The sequence below is a fragment of the Hesperophylax consimilis genome, chromosome 17, assembly GCF_061612785.1.
Source record: "Hesperophylax consimilis isolate HC1 chromosome 17, BYU_Hcon_1.0, whole genome shotgun sequence".
In the NCBI taxonomy this organism is placed as follows: Eukaryota; Metazoa; Arthropoda; class Insecta; order Trichoptera; family Limnephilidae; genus Hesperophylax; species Hesperophylax consimilis.
The window spans coordinates 13,755,637-13,783,200 of NC_142852.1; the positions used below are offsets into that span (position 1 = coordinate 13,755,637).

At 34.2% G+C, this 27,564-nt stretch overlaps 1 protein-coding gene across 2 annotated transcripts; it reads left to right on the plus strand.

The window, feature by feature from the left end:
* The first annotated feature begins 6,585 nt into the window (after positions 1 to 6,585).
* LOC149416043 (serine protease snk-like) lies at positions 6,586 to 16,947 on the plus strand. 2 transcript variants are annotated; one of them, XM_089642038.1, is made up of 9 exons: positions 6,586 to 6,772; positions 8,278 to 8,388; positions 8,554 to 8,657; positions 10,215 to 10,342; positions 10,526 to 10,684; positions 11,406 to 11,500; positions 13,715 to 13,872; positions 14,253 to 14,426; positions 15,680 to 16,941. In XM_089642038.1, exons 1-8 carry the CDS (start codon positions 6,691 to 6,693, stop codon positions 14,424 to 14,426), a joined length of 1,011 nt encoding a protein of 336 aa, XP_089498164.1. In that variant the 5' UTR covers positions 6,586 to 6,690; the 3' UTR covers positions 15,680 to 16,941. The 2 variants fall into 2 exon arrangements, with proteins under 2 accessions (XP_089498164.1, XP_089498166.1); XM_089642040.1 differs by lacking the exon at positions 8,278 to 8,388 and having other exon boundaries at positions 15,680 to 16,947.
* Positions 16,948 to 27,564: the final 10,617 nt, after the last annotated feature.

Consider the following 27,564-nt stretch of genomic DNA (forward strand, 5'->3'; position numbering starts at 1 on the left):
CTTGGGTTCGGATTTTAAAAGCCGATTTCTCACACTCTATGGCATCGAACGAACTTCAAATTTGGAATCCTACAAAAAATTGTGGTGTGAATAAAATCTGCATAAACTACGTGGTCGAGGTCAAGGCTCTCGACTAATAAGCCGGACGTCACGGGTTCAAATATTACACTGTAGGTAGGTTGACGGCTTCCGTGTTCCAGGTTTAGGCTCTCGACAAGTAAGCCGGACGTCACGGGTTCAAATATTACACTGTAGGTAGGTTGACGGCTTCCGTGTTCCAGGTTTAGGCTCTCGACAAGTAAGCCGGATGTCACGGGTTCAAATATTACACTGTAGGTAGGTTGACGGCTTCCGTGTTCCAGGTTTAGGCTCTCGACAAGTAAGCCGGAGGTCACGGGTTCAAATTCCGGCCGCAAGTAAATTTTATTTGATTTATTTACTGTTGTTTTACAATTTATAAATATCTTCTATTTATTAAAAATCTCTGAAGGTTCTTCACCGATTGCTTTGAAATGTTGACACAACGTTGCATTCGAATACGCGTTTGTTTTTATGCACCTGTGTTATATAAATGTCACCTGTGACAAGTAAAAACAAGTTTTGTTTTTTAAAAAACATCGCCATCTATTACACACAAATGATTTTCTTTAAAAGCCTTCTGCTTTTTTTTAATAAAATAATCTGTTGGACGTAAAAGCAACGCGCGTTATTGTTTCTCTATCTACACAGGCAGACTGAGCCACAGCAACGCGTGGTGGTGCACAGCTAGTATTTGCGTCAAGTTTCTGAGTCGAAGATACTCCCAGTATCGCCCTGGTGTAAGACGACCATTCAAAATATTGAAACCTTACTTGAAATTGTTGCTTTAGCCGTGTTTGGTGATCATATCTGAATAGCCAGGTACTTCCTCCTCATAACACACGCCAATTGGGGATGCCCTAGTCTTTCTGACTCCAGACGGCTCGGAGCAGTTGGTACTCTTGTTCGGCTTCAGATAAAAAGGTACCCAGTTTACCGTCTGCTTGTAAATTGTACACACGGCGAGGAACACGGAGACGAGCCACGCCGAGCCACCCCGAGCCACGCCGAGTCACACCGAGCCACGCCGAGCCAGCCAGTTTGATCTAAGTACCCATCGAGTGAACAACTCGACTCCGCATTGACCGCTCCATCCTAATAAGTATGTCATTAGTACGTGCGTGTTTTGTTCAAGAGATGTTACAGTATTCATTTTTATTTTGTCTAACCTATTTAATGAAGAATTGGGAAAAACCCGACATCGAATTACAAGAAACTGATAAACCCAAGAAGTGCGATTTGAAAACAAACTGATGTCACCAATATAAGTATAAGTACAGGGTTTTCCAATAAGAGGTGTTATTTTGATATTCAATCGTAAAAGATCAATGGTTTCGTTGCTTGTGTGGCACGTAGCGCCGTCTTGTTGAAAGTAAACGTTGTCCAGATCAATACCATCTAATTCCGGCCATAAGAATTCATTAATCATCTCTCGATAGCGCAATCCATTCACCGTATTTGTTGCTCCAGCCTCATTTTCGAAAAAGTAAGGTCCAATGACTCCGCCGGACCATAAACTGCACCAAACACTCACACGTTGAGGATAAAGAGGCTTTTTAACAATAACGCTTGGGTTTTCCGAGCCCCAGATGCGACAATTTTGCTTGTTGACTAAGCCACTAAGGTGTAAATGGGCCTCATCACTCAAGATGATTTGCATTTGATTCACTCAAGTGAATTTTAATAATTTCAATGCGTTGTTGAAGCGTGTATCGTTCCATTTTTATTGATGGCGTAGTTTTTACTTGTCAAATATCAAAAAATGACAGCTTCGAAAGTAACATCTACCGAAATAGCGGGCTATTCAAAATAATACCTCTTATTGGAAAATCCATTACTATAACTAAGAACATTGACATTGGCCCGGAGGTTTCAATACATTTGATTATGAAATGATTACAAATATATATTCATTTAATTTGCGTTATTTCACAATGTATTCATTTAATAATAATACACAACTGCTAACTGATGTTTAGCTCAACCCGTAAAATCATTCCTCCTCGTGCACCCTTACATATTGAATATGGCAATCTGCAAATCCTGATACAGGAGAGATATCTTGGGATGTGCATTGATAAACACTCTAAGCAGCATATTCAAGATATTAAAGATAAAACCACCCCTTTAATTAGCGTATTTAGCCGGTTATCATATCTGTTACCAAATAAAATTAAAAAGGGTCCATATTACAGCCTCGCACATTCACATTTAACTACTTGATAGAAATCTGAGGAAACGCATATGAAACATACATAAATAAACTACAGGTAACACAAAACAAAGTTATCAAAAAGCTATTTCATTTCAAACCTAGAACATCCACTAAAAAGTTATATATGGAAACAAAACTGTTTACATTAAGAAAATTTAATTTATACTGTACATGTCTCCTTCTTTACAAAATCAATAATAAACTCATACATACAAATACAAAACTAATTAAAACGTCCCAAGTACACACACACTTTACACGGCAACACGATAACATACATTTAAACACCATACATACTTACCACGGCAAGCAATCCATTGGTTACGAGGGGGGCAATATATATAATTGCCTTCCAGACAAAATTCAAAAACGTATAGGACATTTAAAAATAAATTGTTCACTTTTATGCTCAATCAACAAAACACTGAAAGTGGATAATATCGTTATGTAATGTATTTATGTGTAAAGTATTTATGTATAATGTATTTATGTGTAATGTAATGTGTTAGTGTGTGTAATGTATTAGTTATTTCTAGTTAATTAAGTAAATTGTAATTTTCTTTTATCTAGAATAAAAACTTTAAATAATTCCTTATATAAATCGTACGCCGACCGTTGAACTTGGCAACCACCTCTGGGATGGAGCTCTAAAATATCTGAAAAGAAAAACTTTGACAGAAGAGAAACGGGCGGCCCGTTTGATATATTCTGCTTCTTTAGAACACAGGCGTCGCATTGTTCTACCGGTATCTCAATGGACGATGCTCCTAGGAACTAGTGTCATAGATCTCTTCGGCAACGGTGCACGAGAACGGGTCTTTTAACGACTTGATCTTGAGTTCAACAGCTCCTATACCACGGGTCTTTCAAGATCCAGGTTCACTCCTTCCTTTCCCCAAAGATACCACCCTCCACAAAGCAACCCCGAAGATGACAGGCCACGAGTGAAATTATTTTTCTTAGGACCTCCCGTGTAGAGGCACGCTACAATCTAAACGTTGCTTAAAATGGCTTTAGCCGTGTTTGGTGACCAGATCCGAATAGCCAGATACTTCCCTACCTTTCTCCCTCTCCACTACCTTCAGCATCATAACTTCAAATTGGGGATGCCATAGTCTCACTGGCTTCTGATGGGTGGGAGCAGTTGGGACTCTTGTGCGATATTCAGTTAAAAATCATAATGAAACGTCATAAATTTGACAAAAATTGTCGGAAATTCAAATGTAGGTAATATTGTTTCGGACTATTTTAAGCAATAGGAAAATCCCATCATATTTTACTACTAAGAAATAAATTCAAAAATGTATACACGTGACTTCGGGTTTTTTTGGTTTTAGTAGTACATATCTCTTCTAGACTGTGTTGATGTCAAAAGGCAATAAATTAATCTAACCTTATTCTTCTCAGTTTTATTGTGAAATAACCTACTAAATCAGGGTTATACCAACTCTTCAAAAAAATATTAAATTATATTAATAATTATTAGATATCGGATTATTTGCGCTAAAAATGTCAAAATATGCAGTTCAAAGTGAATACCGCGTTACTTGTAGTTCTGTGAATAGTTGTAGACATCGCATCTGAAAAAGTATGTTTTGAATATTCTCTTCTTCAAATAGTATAAAATATAGTCGGTATCCGCGTCTGTCTGTTTATGTGCTTAGTTCTTCTTAAATACGTAACAGATTTTGATATGGTTTTCACTATCATTTAGAGAATTTTTTCCGGAAGGTTTATTTTGTATATTAATTTTATATTGTATTTATCGAAAGTAGAGAAAAGTCGATATTTTTTAACCAAGTCATCAAAAATTACATTGCTAACGCTGGCTAAACCTTATGAGATACATCAGAATAATGTACTACAGAATTGTATATCTTAAAAAGGTCTACAGAAAAGTCCCTAATGGTATTTGTCTATCTCTTAAGGCGACGCTTAATGCCAACTCACTATTTTGATTAATCTTTATAGCAAATTGGTGTACATTATGAAAACCAAAAAATATATTTTAGATAAATTAAAGATTTTACTATCGCTTCGCTTGATTAGATTACAAATAAAAAAAATAAATTACTTAATAAAAAATATAAATGCAAACTACTAAAAAATAAATATTTTTTCAATAGAAATGTATGAACGCATAATGGAAACAACTTTTAAAAAATACAGTATTATAGCCAAGATTATCTGGGACAGTTTCACTTGATGAACTTTTTTGCTTTCTTAAAAAATTATTTACAAAATAAATAAAACCAATTTTTTGCTTGAAATCGAAGGTTTCTAGACTCCGTTTGTCAAGCGATTTTAATGCCTATTACCTACAATATAAGGTATACCAAGAATATACACATTTATGGCTTGTAGTTTCCTCTTAAGAATAACCCCCAGCAACGCCAGGTACACCGTCAGTTAGTATTTATTAAATTAAAACCAAAATTTCTTCGGAAATCATTAGTTTAATTTTCTATGAGGAAACTTCAATTACTACTTTGTAATGCATATTATATTTTATGAGCCATTTCATTATTTGAAATAAGAATAATACAATTTGACAATAATTAATATTTTTTTAAACTTTCTTCATTCTGGCAGGTACAATAATATTGATTATTCCGATTTGACAGTTCTTAGTAGGATCCACGCTCATGCGAACTCTGGCGGGATAAAAAGGCAGTACCCAACACGGCTACCATCTTGAAAAATTACAAAACGGACGAGTTAAACTGGTCTCCTCAATTGGTGTAATTGGTAGAGGGAGGGGTATGAGACGGTAATCAGATCTGGTCCCCGAAACAATGCCAGGATACAGAGGCACTCCACATAGCATCGCCAAAGATGACATTATCCATGAAAAATTTTTGTATCCTGATCCAGAAGTCAAGGGTTTCAACTTTAGGGTTCCAATTGTTCGCAGCAAGTATTATATCATTTCTTCCTATTAAATTACCATCATCGGTTGGTTAGTTAAGGATTTAGCAGCTTGATTTGGCAATAACATGTTTGCTAAAGGCATCATATATTTGTGCGTCATTTTTGGTTGTTAAATAAAGGTCATACAACAATCTAGATAAACAAACCGGTTCATGTAAACCGGCCTTCTCCGCAGTTTGGTAAATCTGTTCATGTACCTACCTAATAATGGACGGTGTAGTAGGGTGGACTGAATTTTATTTTTATCTTAAGAATTTCAAAATTACTATAAGTTTTTCCTGATAATTATGCTTTAACTTAAACGTTTTCTTATGCATGATATTGTGAACGAGGAATACTTGGAGCAGGTGGATGTGTTTGTGTATTTAGGAAGTATGTTCTAGAGAGATGGGAAGGCTGACAGAGATATTGAAACAAGGGGAAATGCAGGTAACTCCATTCATGGAGGACTGAACGCAGTTGGCGCTAACTAAACATTGTCCAATGAAGCGAAGCTAGCAGTCCACAATGGAGTGCTGGTACCTTCCCTGATATATGGAACTGGCAGAGAAAGGATTAAAGTAGACTGAATGCTGTTCAAATGAGATCCATGAGGCGTATGTGTGGTAAAACCATGTACGATCGTTTGAGAAATGTGGAGATCCGCAAAAAGTGCAAGGCTAATGTAAGCGTAATGAGTAAGACCAATAAAGGGACGCTTAGATAGTAAGGGCATGTAGAGCCAATGAGCGTAGAAAGGAGTGTAAGGAGAATATACGATGCACATGTGAATGGTAGCAGAAGTCAAGGACGCCTGAGGAGGACATGGCACGACCAAGTGAATCAGATACTCGAGTCGGGCCATGTCAAGAGTTAGAATAATAGAAGAGTATGTATGAGACGATGTATGAATGTGAATGAGGCAAGGAGTGTGTGGTTTGACCGAGTTGTTTGGCGGTCCGTCCTCTCTGCCTACCCCTGCGGAAAAACGGCGTGATGGTTAGTTAGTTCTTTATGCACCACCTTGTTTACAAATCAGGCAATTTCCTCTCACCCTAGATTTGACTTCAATGCCATACATACAGAATGGCACTAATGCTTAGTCCATGGCTTGTCTGGGCCGTGATTATTATTACAGACATTTGCTTTCAGTATAACAAGTCTAGAAATAGCTCGAAACTTCCCACACAGGAACTTTTGAGGAATATTTGATTATCCGTAGCGTAAAAATTAAAACAATTCTACTACATTTTTTCAGTCAATTCCCAGCGCGCCTTTCAATTTAGCGCCCTAGTTTAGCCTTCCAACTGTGCCTTTACTGAGTCCGACCCTGTAAGTAGTTCTTACCATGCGAGAGGTAGTATATAGTATTTTGACCTCAACCAGTTTCAGCAAAGCGCATTGTAACATCGGTTAGCGTTGCAGTAGTACGTCGCTAACTTTACATATTATTCGGACAGTGATTTAAAAAGTAATTCTATTTTAAAATGAAAACATTATTTTTTTCTGTTGTTTTTTTGGTCGCTTTATTTAAAAGTGTTTATTCTACCCCATTGCCTCAGGGAACAGGTGAATTTTATTTTTAAATTGATTTGTAGTTACATATGTATGTACATAATTGAAAAATAAATAAAATCGATAATACCAGCCGGTTTCCCATATAAATCGGTAGGCAGATCGCCGCTATTTATTTGATAACCTTTGCCGTAGATCACCAAGTAGTGCGCTATGTTTGGTGACTTAGCAGGATGTGAGTTGTGTGGCGGGCCGGACGTCACTCACGGACACACTGACCCCAAGATTCCGACACACTCCTCATTATCATATTCCTCCCTAGAACTTCCTCTCTTCATTTTACTTAAAAAGAGCCACCACACAGCATCCCCGAAGATGGCAGGCCTTGAGAGAAATGACCCTCCTCAGGGCCTCTTGTGTTAATGTATTGAGCGAGGTACCTGAATGATCTTGAATTCAACAACAAATATTATCTATTTTCTCTATAATTATGTTTTTGTTGAAAAAATAAAGAGAGACAACTAGAAATTTACCTATACTTGAAATAATTCGAAATCTGTCAAAAATTTAAACAAAAGATATACAAAGTACAGAATTACTAGTAGTAGTTCTGTGAACAGTCCTTTGTAATTAGGTACTGAATTATAAACGACACTTTTTTGAATTTTACAATTTAAATTGTAAATTTAACGTCTTACCGTACTTTTAACGTACCATAATATTAAATATTCCAAATTGACGGCTGTACATAAAAATGTAATATTCAATACGGCAACCATGTTGAACCGGTTCCGGAACGTAACAAACAAATTAACAGATACACCAAACAAGGAATTTTTTTTTATTTTTTTTATAGTGAATACCTAACAAGAGTCCCAACTGCTCCCGTCTGGAGCCAGTGAGACTATGGCATCCCCAATTGGGGGATGTTGTGAGGCTGAAGGTAAGTGGGGAAGGGAAAGAGGAAGGTGGGGAAGTACCTGGCTGTTCAGATCTAGTCACTAAACACGGCTAAAGCCATTTGGAGCAACGTTTCAATTCTGAATGGTGGTCTTACACCAGGGCGATACTGGTAGTATCTTCCACTCTGGAACGTGCCGCAAATATACTATATATTATTTTAATTAATTAATTGTGAAATAACACAAATTAATCAAATAAAATTTATTTGCGCACGTCGGGTTCGAACCCGCGACCTTCGGAATGGCAGTCCAATGCGTTACCACTGGACTATGCTGGCCGTCAAGGAAATAGTCGAGTTAAAACAGGACTTCGATAGGTTCATTCAATTAGTTGAAATAAAATAATTTTCAGATTGCAGGTATGTAGTACCAAGTTATCGCTTTTCTGAACAATCAGTTACAATTTTCAAATCAAATATTTGAGTTATACTACCACAGTAAAATAGCATATTTCAGAATCTTTGTTTGATATTGCTTTAGCGGCGTTTGGCGACCATTCCTCCCTCTCATCTTCTCCCGCCCCTATTAGGGGATGCCATAATCCCACTGGCTCCAGCCGTAGAGTGTTTGTATTTACACATTGTTTGGTTTATACAGCGGATGGGCTGACTTTCTGCTGTACCGATGATGATGTAAAGAGACCAGGAACAGCAGATCGAATCGTCAATTCTCTCGGAACTAAAAATGGCGTACGGATTAGTCAACAGAGTAAGAGAAAACAATTTTTTTTAAATTTTTATTTTGAATACAATTTTAATAATATTAAAAAAACACTTGCAAATGAAAAATAGAGTCTATTCCGATTAAGAATTGATATCGGCTTCTCCCGATTATAGAAGACCAAACATAACATTGTTTTTTTGTTGCTTTTAGAGTGCTTGGAGCATTCTGCACTGTTTTGTCCGGAACCAGATGACCCTGTATTCGGTGTTATAGGGGGAACCACCGTCACGGACCCAGGAGCATTCCCCCACATTGTAAGATAAAACATACTCAAAACTCTTAATAAAATATCTAATCTTTTTATCCTCTTATCTTCTTATCTTCCAAATCGTCTAATCCTCTTATCTTCTTATATTCTTTTCATCTTATATTCTTATTTTCTTGTCTTCTTATCTTATTATCTTCTTATCTTATAATCATCTAATTCTCTCACCTTCTTATCCTCTTATCGTACTATCTTCTTATTTTCTGATATTCTCATCTTCTCATCTTCTGATATTCTTTTCTTCTTATATTCTTATTCTCTTTTCTTCTTATGTTCTTAATGTTAACTTTTATCTTCGTATCTCCTTAACATCTAATCATCTTATCTTCCTATATTTTTTTATGTCTTCGTGGTCGAGGGGTAAGGCTACAGAAGAATACCAAATATGTATTATTTTAACAACGTATTCATTTCAAATAATACGTAATATTGTTGAAACGTTGCTTGAAATCGCTGTAGCCGTGTTCGGTGACGAGATCTGAATATCCAGGAAGTCTCAAAACCTCCTTCCCCTCCCCACTACCGTGAGCCTCACAACATAATTAATGTGACCCAACTGTGGATTCCATAGTCCCACTAGCTCCAGACGGTTGTATTATTATTTAGAAATGTTGCTTGAAATGGCTGTAGCCGTGTTCGGTGACCAGATACTCCCCACTACCCTCAGCCTCACAACATACCCCAACTGTGGATTCCATAGTCCCACTAGCTCCAGACGGTTGTATTATGATTTAGTTCGGTGACCAGATACTCCCCACTACCCTCAGCCTCACAACATACCCCAACTGTGGATTCCATAGTCCCACTAGCTCCAGACGGTTGTATTATTATTTAGTTCGGTGACCAGATACTCCCCACTACCCTCAGCCTCACAACATACCCCAACTGTGGATTCCATAGTCCCACTAGCTCCAGACGGTTGTATTATTATTTAGTTCGGTGACCAGATACTCCCCACTACCCTCAGCCTCACAACATACCCCAACTGTGGATTCCATAGTCCCACTAGCTCCAGACGGTTGTATTATTATTTAGTTCTGTGACCAGATACTCCCCACTACCCTCAGCCTCACAACATACCCCAACTGTGGATTCCATAGTCCCACTAGCTCCAGACGGTTGTATTATTATTTAGTTCGGTGACCAGATACTCCCCACTACCCTCAGCCTCACAACATACCCCAACTGTGGATTCCATAGTCCCACTAGCTCCAGACGGTTGTAGTATTATTTAGTTCTGTGACCAGATACTCCCCACTACCCTCAGCCTCACAACATACCCCAACTGTGGATTCCATAGTCCCACTAGCTCCAGACGGTTGTATTATTATTTAGTTCTGTGACCAGATACTCCCCACTACCCTTAGCCTCACAACATACCCCAACTGTGGATTCCATAGTCCCACTAGCTCCAGACGGTTGTATTATTATTTAGTTCGGTGACCAGATACTCCCCACTACCCTCAGCCTCACAACATACCCCAACTGTGGATTCCATAGTCCCACTAGCTCCAGACGGTTGTATTATTATTTCGCCTATTTACAGGTAGCTATGGGTTGGAGGCTAACGGATAATGCTGGCTTTTCTTGGTTATGTGGCGGTTCTCTGTTGAGCGAGTTTTACGTTCTTACTGCAGCCCACTGCACTTTTACCAGAAACTCTGGACTTGTTAGGTCAGTTTTTTAACTTTACATATTTGAAAAATATAACTCTGCAGAAGTAGACATTGCTTCCGAAACACTTCGGTTGTTTTTAAAAAGCGATACAAACTAAGTATTTTTTGTTTTTTAATAAAATTTCACCACAAAATAAGTTTTCTATGTTTGAAGAAGATCGTTTGTTATAATATTTTCCAGCGGTAGACCAGAAATAGTCCGCCTCGGTGAGTTGGACTTTACCAAGGACGACACGGAACTACAGGATATCCAGATCCAGTCCATTATTGTTCACCCTGAGTACAAGTCGCCTAGCAAGTATCACGACATAGCACTGCTGAGATTAGCCACACCAGCCAAGTAAGGGTTCATTACCATTTTCATACGGGTTGTTTCCGACAATTTGAATGATTCTTCAAATTTCAACTTTCATTTTCGGGTTCTGTGAAAGTCCCATTCAAGTTCTGTTATTATATCATTATAGGCTAGCTGCTTGACATAACTGAAATAATAACAGAACTTGAAAATATCTTTCACAGAACATGACAATTTACTTTGAAATTCGAAGATTTGTTAAAATTATCCATAAGATTTTAAATAATTAAATCCATACCAATTTTCGTTGGGACGCTTAATGTTTTTATTACGTCGAAATGATGTTTAAAATCACCTTTTTAATATTTGTTGATTATAACTTATGTTACCGTTAGTAGTTCGGGTTGTTTTGCAGAATTAGAACAATTATTTGTAAAATTTCAAATGTATTATTCAAGCTCTGTGAATGTCCCATTAATTCTAATTGTTATTATCAATGTAGTGTGAAACAGCCGGGCTAGGGCGAAATAAGAATTTGGATGGAATTTTCACAGAACTTTCATTTTTACTTTGAAATTTGATGAAATATTCAAATTCTGTGAAACAACTGTCTTTAATTTATTTATATATTTTGATATCGCATTATAAATATTGATTCTCGTCAGCATTTTTCAAAAACTTTCACCTGACTTAATGGAACATGCAACTTATTTTTCCTTGGTGATTAGTATTTTCAACACACATTGATTTGGTTGTTTTTCAACAGGTTGACAGATTTCGTTCGGCCCGTCTGTTTGTGGCAAAACGAGACAATGGAGCAGACAATTGCTAAGGCCATTGGATGGGGTAGAACTAGCCTAGGTATATTTATTTATTTTATTTATTTATTTATATTTTACATGTATATTTACAGAATAAAAATATCCATTAACAAAGATACATTATACAATCATAATTGCCTAATTAGCAATTTAAATTTAGTGATGCGCAGGTGGAAAATGTCGATGTCAGAGGCTAGTGAGTTAAGAAGGCCTATCATTCTTCCGAGAGGCATTGCTGATGGTAAGTTAGTCCTACATCTCGGAAGAATGAATGGTTTGTGTCTACGCGCTCTTGCGAAGTTATCAGGGACGTAAAATAAAATTTTATTCAAAATTTCTGGATTGTTGATGTGACCGTTCAACAAGTTATAGGCCATCATCAGCAACGCAGCTTTTCGCCTGTTGACAAGACTATCGATACCTAGCATTCCGGAAAGGAAGGCTGATGGGTATAAATAGGGATAGTACCCGAAGTCTCTAAGATAAAGATAACGTAGAAACTTCTTTTGTACTTTCTCTACCATAGAAGTGTACGTTGCATCCCCTGGTCCCCATATTATTGAGCCACTTTCCAAAATACTACGTACTAGGCTAAAATATAGCAAGCGAACCACGGCAGAGCTGCAGAAATGCCTGGAGTTACAAAGCACAAATCCAAGCATTCTCAAAGCCCTGCTGCATATCGTTTCAATATGAACGTGAAATGTTAAGTGTGGGTCAAAGGTTATTCCCAAATCTTTCGGTTCAGAAATATGTTTAAGAGAACATTGGGACATCCTATAGTTGTAATAAATCACAGTGTTTGCTCTAGTATAGCACATTATGGCGCATTTCTTAAAATTAAAACCTAATTTGTTAATTTCACTCCATACCACGATAGCATTTATGTCTCTCTGGAGCTGTGCGCAGTTTTCTAAGGTCCGGATTCTTAAAAATAGCTTCAAGTCATCTGCAAATAACAAAAATTTCGCAAACTTTATAGCATGATGAATGTCATTAATAAAAAGGGAAAAAAGTAAAGGACCAAGATTAGACCCTTGAGGAACCCCAGAGTTTGTGGGAAAGTACGACGAGTTAGAAATACCATACGTTACGTATTGCTGTCTACTTGATAAATAGCTTACAAATAAATTTAAAATTTTTACCGAGAATCCAAAACGGTCTAATTTATTTAAGAGTATCAGCGGGTCTACGGTATCAAAAGCCTTTGCGAAGTCGTTGTATGAGACGTCAACTTGGTTGTTACCGTCAAGAGCTTGAGATACATATTCCGTAAAGACCATCAGATTTGACACAGTCGATCTGCCAGATCTAAAACCATGTTGTTCGTCTGTTAAATAAGGTTCTACTTGGGCGTAGATATATTTATGAATTATTAGTTCGAACAATTTTGCCGGAGAGGAGAGGATCGCTACTGGTCTGTAGTTAGAGACCAAATATTTATCCCCATCTTTATACAGTGGTGTAACTTTAGAGATCTTCCATAAATTAGGAAATGTTCCCGTGCTAAGTGAAAAATTAAAAATGTAAAGTAGGGGTATTAATAAAGGCTCTATACAACCCTTTAATAAAAATGACGGAATAAAATCAGGTCCAAATGACGTTTTCGCTTTGAGTTTTTTAACTGCAGCTAACATATCAGATTTTGTGATGTTAGGAATATCAACATTCTGCGCTGCTGATGATGTATAAGTCCCCGGTTTAAATGAACTTAAATCCGTAACTTGCTGACTGTAAGCCGATATATTATATATTGTTAATGTTTTACAACTCTAAACAGAAGTGCACTAAAGTAACATTTATCAAAATCTTTACAACAATTTACACACGTTTTTTGATTAGTTAACCTTCACGTATTAATAGACTTTACTAAAATTCTTTAATTTAACTTCTTAAGTTTACGTTTTTTAATGTCAATACAGCACAATAGTACCAACTGCTCCCAACCGTCTTTAGCCAGGTGTATGGCAACCCCAGTAGTTGTGCGTAGTGAGGATAAAGTAGATGGGGAAAAGAAGGTAAGGATGTAGGTGTGGGTGTCCACATCAGAGCCGGCCCTGAACCAAATGGCAACTGGCGCGAGTCATGTTTTGGCTCCCGTTTTCAAAACGTCCAACTGTTTTATTTCCCAGAACTTCCTCTCCTCCCCGCTCAGCATCCCAAAATTTAAAAATATATAAAAATAGTGCAGTAGCGCTGCTTTCGCCACTGGCGGTAGAAAGGAGAAAACAATGAATGATTTTCCTTATTTCAGCTGGCAGTGGCTCGGTCACCTTGCAGGAGGTGGAATTGTCTTTCTTCAGCAACCAGCAGTGCCGTCAGAGCTTCGGAGTGACGAGGACCATGAAGCAAGGTGTCATCCCGCAGCAGCTCTGCGCCGGCAATTCTGATGGCGGGAAAGACACGTGCAGCGTTAGTCTAATTGTGTTTTCATTTTTACATACTTACTATTTATTTTGTGGACTATTTTAGCGACCTACCTACCTATTTGAAAATTACAAAAAAAAAAAAATTATAAAAATTGAAATTTTATTAATTTTTAATATTTTTAAAAATTGATATTTTTTTTACATTTTTTTTTTTTACGATAGAAAAGGATTTAACTTTTTGAATACTTTATAAACGAAAACACACAAATTTATTGGTGTTATATTTAATAGAAGTGTGATTTTTTCGTGTAATGGCATTAGAGGAGTACCTACTGTGGCCGGTGTGAGTTCAGTATTTGTGGTGCAAGAGGTCCGTTGTCCTGTAATATCGTATCGGTTTACCGTCAAGTGTTTATCTTTCAGGGAGACAGCGGTGGACCTCTCACTATTAACCTGCCAACCAATAGGCTGAAGGACTGTATCCATCACCAGGTTGGAATCACCTCCTTTGGGATTGGATGTGGTTCCACCATTCCCGCCGTGTACACTAGAGTCAGTCAATATCTAGACTGGATTGAGAAGATCGTCTGGCCATAAGTAAGTACGACGCAAACTAACCTAACATAACCATACATAACGTTGCTACGACTTGTTGAAGATACCACATGGCAAAACAAATGTTCTGGCATAGCATGACTTTACAGGAGGAATTGTGTTATTAAATTAAATTTTAAAAAAGAGATGTTCTTAATATTAAAACAAAAATAAATGCTGTTAAAGAAAAAGACAGGTTGATTACTACACAGCATAATGTTTTGTGTCAGAAAAAAAATAATGCACCTAGTGGAGTACCACAGGGTTCATACTTTGGTTCAATCTTGTTTACACATTAATTTATTTTTTATCGATTTTATGTCCGTGTTAAATCTTTCCAATGGGAAAATCTAAACCCTTCCACACACATTTCCACAAATCATCATCTAGTCAATCAACATTATGCAAGTCCATTATATAAGTGAAATAAATACAAAACAATACAAGAACAACACGTCAACTCACCAGAGATCAAATGGGAAAATTATTCACCGACTCCAGATATTTTCATATCAGAGGGTTCGGCTCAGTAGAACTCCTAACAGGGCCTATAAATCCTACTGATCCCTCAACATAAATATTTAAAAAATCTTTCGTTATCCAACATGTATTCAAAATGACTTATATTTCCATTTTTATGTAGGTATAAATTTTTTGATAGATCTAATAGAAATAAATTATAATTTTTTTTCTTCTTGATGTATTTATTTTACTTTTTTCAATGCCTCCAACTTTTTAGAACTATTTCAAATATTTATAATTGTAATATTCTCCCAACAAATTGTTGATTTTATACAGTGAAAACAGACTTCACTTAAATATATCAAAATTTTAAATGGTCAGATTTCTCGAATAAAAAATCCAGTGATCTTTACTGAAAATATTGATAACAAAGCTCTTGAAACTTACAACTTTAAGACTTGGGCATCACTTTTCAATCAAATCTTGTTGTTAATCATGTTGGGATTAATAGCTGGGTTAACTAGACATTTCAAAAATATTAATAGTTTTTTTTTTAATAAATTAAAGATTAAATATTCAAACCGTAATATTTAATTATTGAATACAATATTAGCGATTCCTAAATGAAAATTTGAAACAGAAAAATCAGAAAAAGATTTAATTAACACCATCATAAAATAGAGTTAGTGAATATAGTATGCTTAATTACTTATTTCATAACGCCAATTACCCCTCATAGCAGAGAACCTGACGTTAGCGACCCGAACTTAACATTATTTCAATCTCTATTTCAGAAATCTCATCAATTTGGAAAAATTTGGAGAATAATGGGACTCAAAAATGGACACAAAATTCTATCCAGTAATCAGAATGCTGGCACCTGACTAGCATAGGCCACATGACTCTGGAAATGCGCAATAATCTCGAGAGAAACTTTAAAATGGACTTCAAAGGCGATGAATCTCTGTTCAAACTAGCAGCTAAACCGAGTTTGTTTATTATTGTGATATAATTACATTAAATATCTGGCAGAACATAGTCCTTTCTATCGACATATGTAATAAACACCATTCGTGCCTAAGAGATAAATAAAGAAAAAGCCTTCGTTAATCTCAATATTATTTTACGAAAAATGACTGCTTTCTCTGCTATTTTCTTATTGAAACTTGGGTTAGGTAATCGAGACGAAATATAGAAAAATATTTATTTTTCAGTTAAAAACGATGTGAGTATTTATTTTAATTATTTGTCCAACAATTATTGGGAGTCTAGAATAAGGAAGAGACTTTCTCTTTCTCCTTTAGAAGAACCGTAAACAAGTTTAATCTCAAATGGTTCTTCAAAATAATTAATTGTATTATTGATTTGCCTACTTTAACTACGACTGCCTTTCAATGAATATCCCCTCACGTAGACTAGGAAATAATAACCTGCTCTTCCTTAGTCAACACTCAACTAATTATGGATACATATATTATAATAAAATAATTATGGATATATCTATATATAAAAAAAAATGTAAATGTTCGTTTGTTCAAAATCTTAAATCTCCGAAAGTTCCTCACTGATTGCTTTGTAATTTTGACACAACTTTGTATTTGAATCCGCATCTGTTTATATATATTATATAGATGTCACCTGTGATAAGTGAAACAAGCTGTTGTTGTAAAACAGTGCCTTCTGTTGAACGTAAAACCAAAACGCGCTATTGTTTCTCTATCTGCACACACTGCCTGAGCCACAGCAACGCGTGGCGGGGTACAGCTAGTATATAATAAACCCCTTCACAACTGAAACTGTGGGAATAGTAATCCTTACCTAAAATAGCAAAATAGTTATCAGATTTCAGCAGGACAGATTTGGAAATAATAAGTTAATGCGAATACTTAGTTGTATGTTTGTTTTTAATTCTTCTCACTCAAAAAAAAAATTTTTACATGGTTTTTCCTCAATTGGCCTTTAGAATATTAATTATCCAAATAAATTTATATAATATACCTACTTTTATAAATCTTTACAATTTAATATTACGTTCAATTAATATTACATACGAAATAATTAATACTTACGAAACAACTTAAATAACCAAAGAAATTGATGTCATGATTAGTTTCTTAGAAAAGGCACTGCCTAGTTAGAAACTAATGTGGACTGGGACATAATGTATTCAGGCCTGCATTACAGCTTATCCTCGACGTACTTTGACCTGAACTTGTAGTTTGTACTTGTATTATTACATATCAATGTGCATAATGTATACAATACCCGTGTTCACATTATTTGTACAATGACAAAAATGTATAATAATAAATAAATAAAATAAATTCATATTTTTCCAGAATACGTACCTAGAGTGGTGAACTCAAACCATTACCTTGATTTTTGGTACAAGTCTAATTGATTTTTGTCTGTCACTAAGCAAGTGAATAAATACTGGTAGTAAAGAAGCAGTTATAACCTTACGCTCGTAACGGCAGCCCGTCCCACGGTACTGTCTTCGCGCTTTGTTACACCGCAACGTAACACTTTCATGACGGTAGAAGAGTTGTTAAGTACGCTAAAAAATGAAGTTCAAAAAATACAAACCGTTAAAGACTCGAAAACCAAAACTAATATCGAAAAAATTATCATTGATCTTGACAATGAAGTGAAATCTGAAATATTAAAAATGCAACAACAAATAATTCAACTACAAGACAAACTTATCGAAAAAAACGACCAACTGGTGGGAAACTTTGAAAAAATAATGAAAAGCGCAACAACACCATCCTATGCACAGGTATTATCAACAACCAAAGTCACTCCTCGAGAAGAAGAGAGATTCTCAATCATCATTTCGTCGACCAAAAATAATGCTAAAGCAGAAGAAATTGAAAAGATAATTAAAAAAGAAATAAATTTAAGTAACATAAAGATAGGAATAAATGGTTTGAGAAAAACAAAAGAAGAAAAAATAATAATATCATGCCCAAAAAAGGAATATGCAAATACCTTAACCGCCGAAATAAAAAAACTGAATACCGATTTGGTGGTAAATGAAATTCAAAAGAAAAGACCAAAAATAATAATAAAAGGATTAAAATCCAATCTTACTGAAGACGAATTAGTTTGCGGAATAATTACCCAGAACGAAGGAATTGAAGATGTTTACAAGGAAAGTGAAGACAACAAAATCACACTTATAACGGAGATAAAAAACACAAACATAAACGAAAAGCAGCGCCAGTTCACTAGCTACATCATGGAAACTAGTGGCAAAATGCGAAAAAGTCTCCTTGCACTCGGTAAACTAAATATACAGTTTCAACGAGTAAAAATTGAAGATTGCGATCCACTGACTCAATGTTTTCATTGCTGTATGTTCATGCATACGGCTAAAAGATGCCTACACCGAACCAGCCCTCCAATTTGCCCACACTGCATGGGCGACCACATCCTTTCAAAATGTCCGGGAAGAGATAAAACAGTACCAGCATGTGTAAACTGCACCAGACAAAATTCTAAATATGGAGAAAAAAACACCACGGACCACGCAGCCAACAGTATTAGGTGCAACTATAGAAACAAAATGCTGAAAATTGCGAGGGATCGCATCGATTACGACTAATGATGCATATTATTAATTACAAGTGTAACGAAAACCTAAATAATATGCACAATATTTCAAAAAAATATTACGAAAAGCCCGCCCGCAAAGTGTTGGCTTGTACATTAACACGCAGTGATAATGTACAAGCCAACACATATAATATTATAATTGCAAATGTGAAGTGTATTCCCAGCGCCAACATTATTGTTAATTTTATTACTACCTCAAAATGAACGACTTTATAATAAACGCAATAGATAATACATATAAAATAGACGAAAGGATTTTTGACTCGGTAAATAATACAAACGATTTTATAGATATAAAACCTACAGCCAGCCTAATAATAATACATATGAACGTTAGATCTTTGGAAAAAAATTTCGAAGAATTTCTAATAACTATTAAGCAATTAAATAGACTTGACTGTATAATATTATCAGAAACGCATTCATCGAGTGAAATTAATTATAATATACCGGGCTACTCGTACTATGCAACAAAATATAAAATTAACAGAAATAGCGGCGTCGCCATATTTGTATCAAATATTTACGCTGTCACAAGTGTAAATGAAATAATGGTGAGTAATGTCAATTTATTAATTAAAATAAAATAACTTTGTTTAAATACCACTTTATTGTATATATTTATAACCAACCGGTTTCAGTTCAGCCCGAACCTTCATCAGGGTTAATAAAAACATATTAAATTAATTACAGAGGTGTATGGGTACTTATAGTTAAGCTGGAAGAGGGAGAGAGAACATCAACTTTGGTGGGGGTGGAAGACTTAGGTAGGAGAGAGGGGGTAAACATAGGTGCAGGAAATGGAAATATATTTAAAATGGGGCTGTTTGTTAAATCTAATTGTTTATTTAGTAAATTGATTTTATTGACTTTAAGGGATTTTTTTATCTCGAGTGCTTCTAAATTGTTGAGGCGTAGACCTATCCCGTTTCTATGTAATACTTCTACACCTGAAGGCTTATCAAATGAGTGATCTTTATCTATTAAATGTGTTGCAAATTCCGAAAAACCTATGTTGTTTAAGCATCTCAAGTGCTCAACTACCCGCGTTTGAACATTTCTTGCAGTTTTACCAATGTAAAATGCTTCGCAGTCATTACATTTAAGTTTATAGATGCCAGAATGGCTTAAATTATTTTCTTTATCTTTTGAGTTAATTAAAAGTTTACCTAGGTTATTATTGGTATAAAAAGCGGCTTTAATTTCTGTTGGAAATTTTAAAACACATGAGGACGAGAAATTATTAATGTATAAAATTCTACGCCAACCATGGTTTTTGTTTACTGCGATGTTGGGGATACTATTGTACAGGAATTTATTACAAAATATGAGTCGTTGTTTTTTTGCAAGGATTTTATCAATTAAGGTATGGGTATATCCGTTATTTATGGCGATAGATTTGATTATAGAGAGTTCAATATTGAAGTCAACTTTAGATAGCGGAATAGTGACAAGTCTGTGGACCATAGAATGGAAGGCAGAATGTTTATGGGAAATGGGATGGTTAGAAGTACTATGAATGACTGTATCGGTAAAAGTAGGTTTTCTATAAATATTAAAATTAAATTTATTATTAATAATGGAAAGGGATAGGTCTAGAAAATTTAAACTGTAATTAGTACCTATTTCTACTGTAAACTGAATATTTTTATGGAACGAATTAAGGAGGGACAAGAAGGAATTAAGTTGACGTTCTGTACCTTTCCATATGCAAAAAATGTCATCAACATAACGTTTCCACATAAAAACGTTATTTAAAAGAAGTGAGTTAGAACTAAAAATATTTTTTTCCAAGTTATCCATGAAGATGTCAGCAAATAGAGGACTCGTAGGAAGACCCATGGGTAGTCCGTATTTTTGTTGGACTATAGCGTCATTAAATTTAAAGTAGTTTTGGTTAAGACAGATGTTAAACATTCGGGCAAGATCGTCAGAAAGATCTTTTGGTAGGTTTGAATTTGTTAATAAATTAGACAGTATAGTTCTACATTCGGGTACAGGTACATTTGGGAATAAATTTACAACATCGAAAGAAACTAATTTACAGTTATTGGGTAGAGACAAATCTTTTAAATTATTGACTAATTCATAAGAATTCTTAATTGTATACACAGGGGAAAATACATTTGAATTATTAAATAAGTGAGTCACAAAGGAAGCTAATTTGTAATTTGGGGAATTACAGCATGATACTACAGGTCTAATGGGGCTATTAGTTTTGTGGATTTTTAAGAATCCATATAGTCTTGGGATTTTTGGGTTTTTCGTGAGGAATTTGACATTATCATATGACAGATCTTGAAAAACTGGGGATTTACAAACTTTTAATGCGTTTTTGATGTGTTGTTGAAACTTATTAGTAGGGTCAGTTCGTAGAGTTTCGAAATTGTCATTACTGATGAAGTTGTGCACTTTAGAGTTGTATTCCGAACGGTTCATTATTATTATTGTATTGCCTTTGTCGGCTTTTGTTAACACTAAATTTTCATTTGTTAACTTTTTACGAATATTGTTTGCTTGTTGATTATCTGGATAAAACTTTGGAATATATTTAGGGATTAAATCTTGAAGAATTTCAGCACTCTTATATTGGTATGTAGTTGGAAAGAATTGTAAGGCTGTCTGCATGTCCACTGCTACATTTTCAATCGCACTGTTAACATTATTTTTAGTATAGTGAAGGTTGTGTTTTAAACCTTTTGAGAGTAATGTAATCTCTTTTGGGGTAAACTGTACAGAAGATAAATTTTGTACCCGATCATAAAATGTATGTTGTGAAGATGGTGGTTGGTTATCACTAGTTTTAGAATTACAGAGATTTTTTAGTTTTTTTTCCAGGATTAAACGTTTTTTGAATGATTCTATTGAAACATAATTCCTAATTTTATCGTCAAAGAGATCCCATTCAACTGGGTGGAGATTATGCACTAATTCAATATGTAAAATTTTGACTTTTAATTTAATGTTATTTCTTTGTTTATATGCATTAAAAAAATCTTCTTTTAACCACGCCATTTTAGCTTTATGAATTGAAGAGGACACTGGTAAATTATTGTTAAAACTTGAAGTCAAATAATGGTTGAACACTTTCATTTTAATACACTGTTTATAAAAGTTGATATTGATACACATAATTCTGTATTTAATTGAATATTTTTTATACATTATTGCTTGTTTGGCCGTACTCGCCGATATTAATTTTTCACTTGTAGCAATTTTATGATCGGGTACAAAATTTATCTTCTGTACAGTTTACCCCAAAAGAGATTACATTACTCTCAAAAGGTTTAAAACACAACCTTCACTATACTAAAAATAATGTTAACAGTGCGATTGAAAATGTAGCAGTGGACATGCAGACAGCCTTACAATTCTTTCCAACTACATACCAATATAAGAGTGCTGAAATTCTTCAAGATTTAATCCCTAAATATATTCCAAAGTTTTATCCAGATAATCAACAAGCAAACAATATTCGTAAAAAGTTAACTAATGAAAATTTAGTGTTAACAAAAGCCGACAAAGGCAATACAATAATAATAATGAACCGTTCGGAATACAACTCTAAAGTGCACAACTTCATCAGTAATGACAATTTCGAAACTCTACGAACTGACCCTACTAATAAGTTTCAACAACACATCAAAAACGCATTAAAAGTTTGTAAATCCCCAGTTTTTCAAGATCTGTCATATGATAATGTCAAATTCCTCACGAAAAACCCAAAAATCCCAAGACTATATGGATTCTTAAAAATCCACAAAACTAATAGCCCCATTAGACCTGTAGTATCATGCTGTAATTCCCCAAATTACAAATTAGCTTCCTTTGTGACTCACTTATTTAATAATTCAAATGTATTTTCCCCTGTGTATACAATTAAGAATTCTTATGAATTAGTCAATAATTTAAAAGATTTGTCTCTACCCAATAACTGTAAATTAGTTTCTTTCGATGTTGTAAATTTATTCCCAAATGTACCTGTACCCGAATGTAGAACTATACTGTCTAATTTATTAACAAATTCAAACCTACCAAAAGATCTTTCTGACGATCTTGCCCGAATGTTTAACATCTGTCTTAACCAAAACTACTTTAAATTTAATGACGCTATAGTCCAACAAAAATACGGACTACCCATGGGTCTTCCTACGAGTCCTCTATTTGCTGACATCTTCATGGATAACTTGGAAAAAAATATTTTTAGTTCTAACTCACTTCTTTTAAATAACGTTTTTATGTGGAAACGTTATGTTGATGACATTTTTTGCATATGGAAAGGTACAGAACGTCAACTTAATTCCTTCTTGTCCCTCCTTAATTCGTTCCATAAAAATATTCAGTTTACAGTAGAAATAGGTACTAATTACAGTTTAAATTTTCTAGACCTATCCCTTTCCATTATTAATAATAAATTTAATTTTAATATTTATAGAAAACCTACTTTTACCGATACAGTCATTCATAGTACTTCTAACCATCCCATTTCCCATAAACATTCTGCCTTCCATTCTATGGTCCACAGACTTGTCACTATTCCGCTATCTAAAGTTGACTTCAATATTGAACTCTCTATAATCAAATCTATCGCCATAAATAACGGATATACCCATACCTTAATTGATAAAATCCTTGCAAAAAAACAACGACTCATATTTTGTAATAAATTCCTGTACAATAGTATCCCCAACATCGCAGTAAACAAAAACCATGGTTGGCGTAGAATTTTATACATTAATAATTTCTCGTCCTCATGTGTTTTAAAATTTCCAACAGAAATTAAAGCCGCTTTTTATACCAATAATAACCTAGGTAAACTTTTAATTAACTCAAAAGATAAAGAAAATAATTTAAGCCATTCTGGCATCTATAAACTTAAATGTAACGACTGCGAAGCATTTTACATTGGTAAAACTGCAAGAAATGTTCAAACGCGGGTAGTTGAGCACTTGAGATGCTTAAACAACATAGGTTTTTCGGAATTTGCAACAAATTTAATAGATAAAGATCACTCATTTGATAAGCCTTCAGGTGTAGAAGTATTACATAGAAACGGGATAGGTCTACGCCTCAACAATTTAGAAGCACTCGAGATAAAAAAATCCCTTAAAGTCAATAAAATCAATTTACTAAATAAACAATTAGATTTAACAAACAGCCCCATTTTAAATATATTTCCATTTCCTGCACCTATGTTTACCCCCTCTCTCCTACCTAAGTCTTCCACCCCCACCAAAGTTGATGTTCTCTCTCCCTCTTCCAGCTTAACTATAAGTACCCATACACCTCTGTAATTAATTTAATATGTTTTTATTAACCCTGATGAAGGTTCGGGCTGAACTGAAACCGGTTGGTTATAAATATATACAATAAAGTGGTATTTAAACAAAGTTATTTTATTTTAATTATTATAATTATGTATACCCACAAAGTGTTTGCTACAAGTGATAAATCAATTTATTAAACTTGGAGATAAATTTTATGAATTATTAATTTAATATCATTGCTATTTATCGGACACACTCTTCTGCTATAACCACGTACATAGAAGAATTAAAAAAATATTACAACATCATAGAAACAAAAAAACAATACTCATCGGAGATATTAACGTAAATATCGCTAATGACTACTCCTCTAACGATAAAGATAACTATTTAAATATGTTAGCAGAATTAAATTACATTTCATGTATAAATTCATACACCAGAAACATTATCGGACAACGACCATCTTGTATCGATCACATATTCACAAACACCAAAGATATACAAAATATATCATCTGCGGTAATTAAAACAACTGTAACGGATCATTTTGCATGTATATTTAAATATGACTACAAACATCAAAACCTCCCATTACCAACCACAACGGCCGTTAATAATACTGATAAATACAACTATAATATTAATATAAATTCTCTCACTAAAATATTAAGTAACGAAAAAGAATGGCAAGAAATATATCAATGTAACGATGTAGAAGAATGCTGCAAAATATTTGATAAAAAACTGAGTTTTCACATAAATGCTTGTAGAAATATTACATCTAACAAAACATCTTCAAAACTAAAGCCAATCAAACCATGGATAACTCATGGATTAATCATCTCAATTAGACACAAAGAAACACTCTACAAACAATATACAAAACAACCGGAAAATATAACATTACAAAAACATTTCAAAGCTTATAAAAAAAACTTACATATCTAATAAAAAACACAAAGGATGACTACTACAAACAAAAACTTGAATTATCTGGAAATGACAGTAAAAGGATTTGCTCCATCATAAATGAAATTGTCGATAAAAAACATTTAAAAAATAAAACAATCAACAGTGTAAACCATAATGATTCAAAAATCTGCTGTAAAGATAAACCTCTAGAAGCCGCAAATGTATTTAACAATTTTTTTGCTAATGTAGGAAAAAACCTCGCTAAAAAAATCCAATAAGGCCTTACCCCAAATGACCCAAATACTACAGTAAATAATGAGCATAAATTTGAATTATTTCAACCGACAACACCAGAAGAAATTGAACAAATTATTTCAGGTATGAAAGGAGGTTCTGCCCCTGGTTTTGATGGGGTCACAATACAAACACTGAAATGTATAAAATCACAAGTATCAAAACCATTAACTCATATAATCAATACAAGTTTTCAAAGCGGAGTTTTTCCATCCATGTACAAACAATCTGTAATTATACCAATATTTAAAACCGGCAATCCGGAAGAACCAACCAATTACCGCCCTATTTCCTTACTATCAAACATTGCAAAAATATTTGAAAAAATTGCCAAAAAAAGAATAACTCAGTTCATAAAGATTAATAATATAATTCACGAAAACCAGTTTGGATTCATGGAAAACAAAAGCACAAAAGACGCCATTGCTAAATTATCTAGTACCATACAAGACGCTTTAGACAAATCTTTAAAATGTGTTGGTATTTTTGTTGATCTCCAAAAAGCCTTCGACAGCATATCTCATGTCAAACTAATACAAAAATTAAAGATCGTGGGTTTTAATGACACAGCATTAAGTTGGCTAAAAAGTTATCTTCACCAAAGAACACAAGTAGTAAAAATTAATCACGCATCTAGTCTACCACTCACAAGTGATTTTGGGATACCACAAGGTACTGTTTTGGGTCCATTACTTTTTTATCATGTACGTAAACGACATTTTTAAACAAAACCTCAGTGGAACAGTTATATCTTACGCAGATGATACAATTATCATAATTAAGGGTAATGACTGGAAAATTGTAAATGAAAATGCAAATAATGACATCCAAATCCTAAAAAACTGGTTCGATACAAACCTACTTACAATTAACGCAAAAAAAACAGTTTATATACCATTCACAATAAATAAATTCAAAACTTACCCCAACATTCATATAATAATACACAACAAAAAATGTAACAAAGATGTTTGTAATAAATCATGTACCATACTAAACCAAACAACTGAAGTAAAGTACCTCGGTGTAATTGTAGACCAACATATCAAATGGAACAGACACATATGTGAACTTGTCAAGCGCATTAGAAAATGTATCTATATATTCATTAGATTAAGAAATGTTCTCAAGCTAAACAACCTGAAAAAAGTCTATTACGCACTAGTCCAATCATTACTTCAGTATGGAATCATTGGGTGGGGAGGTGCATATGAAAAAATTTTAAGCTCTGTAAAAGTGGTACAAAAACTAATTATCAAAGTAATTTTGAAAAAAAAACCAACATTCTCTTCAGCATCACTGTTCAAAATTTTCGAAGCACCAACAATTGAAGACCTCTATAAAAAAGATGCAATATTACAAATATATAAAGAAACTGTAATAAAAAAACTTAAATTTAACTCATCCTTAAGGCATAATTTTAACATCCAAATTCCTCTATTTTCAACACAACAAATGCACAATAATTACATTTACAAAGGAATAAGATATTTTAATAGTCTTCCCGAAGAAGTGAAAAAAATACCAGATTTTATTTTATTCAAAAAGAAGGTCAAATTTATCTTTAAAAAAATTAATATCACCTATCAAATGTTATAACTTCAATTCATGTTACAACCAAAATTAACGTCACAATCCTCTTTTAAGTTCATATTTATTGTACCGTATTTATGTTAATTAGTGATATAAACATGAAATAATTGTCAAATAACTCCTACGCCAAGCTCAAGAGCTAGCACTCTTCATTGGAGTAGAAATTCAATAACTTATGTTTTTCACTATTACCTATGATCATCTAATTTTATGTAAAATGTAACAATGTTAATAAAAAATAAAAAAAAATAAAAAAAGATAAACATTGAAATTGAAATTTAAATCTCCAATGGAATTCACACATTGAAGAAATTACAAATAAAATCGCCAGGTACATATAATCCGTAATATCCTCAACACAAACGACATTAAAAAAGTCTACGCCTTGTGTCATCCTATTATAGATGAATTATCCTGAAACGCTGTGAAAACATTAATCGCTAATCTCCCAACCATTTTCGGAATTCCCCAAGGAACTGGCCTTGGCCCTACACTGTTTATCTCCTTCGTTAATGATTTGTGAACCTAATAAATGATAACTAGTTGGGGTCTGCCTTGAGCACTCACAAAGAGCGGCTCAACATAACCTCAAAAGCAGTACTAAAGATAATTCTAAAAGTTCTAGTAGGAACTCCGATAGAAGAAATATTTAAAGTCTACAATGAACAAGAACTATATTCAAAAAATATTTCGTTTGAAATGAAAAAAAAATGATATCTAAAAACTCCTCTGCCCAACATAAATACTCAACCAGAGCAACAAGCCAAAATATACTGGTTTCTCCCAGTTTGAATACATCTTTTGAACAGAGAAATATTAAATTATTTGATATGAAATTATATAATTCTCGACTAAATCTAACAAAAAAATAACGGAAATGATCATACTTAAAACAAAAGTAAAAACATGGCTGATAGAACAAAAGTGATATTCAACTCAACGATCTAAAAACAATTTGAAACTAAATGAAAAAGTTTAAAACTACAGGCCGC

Coding starts and splice junctions, on each gene's coding strand:
- LOC149416043 (XM_089642038.1), top strand. CDS start 6,691: ATGAAAACATTATTTTTTTCTGTTGTTTTTTTGGTCGCTTTATTTAAA. Junction 10,343..10,525: donor AGAAACTCTGGACTTGTTAG/GTCAGTTTTTTA, acceptor AATATTTTCCAG/CGGTAGACCAGAAATAGTCC. Junction 11,501..13,714: donor ATGGGGTAGAACTAGCCTAG/GTATATTTATTT, acceptor TCCTTATTTCAG/CTGGCAGTGGCTCGGTCACC.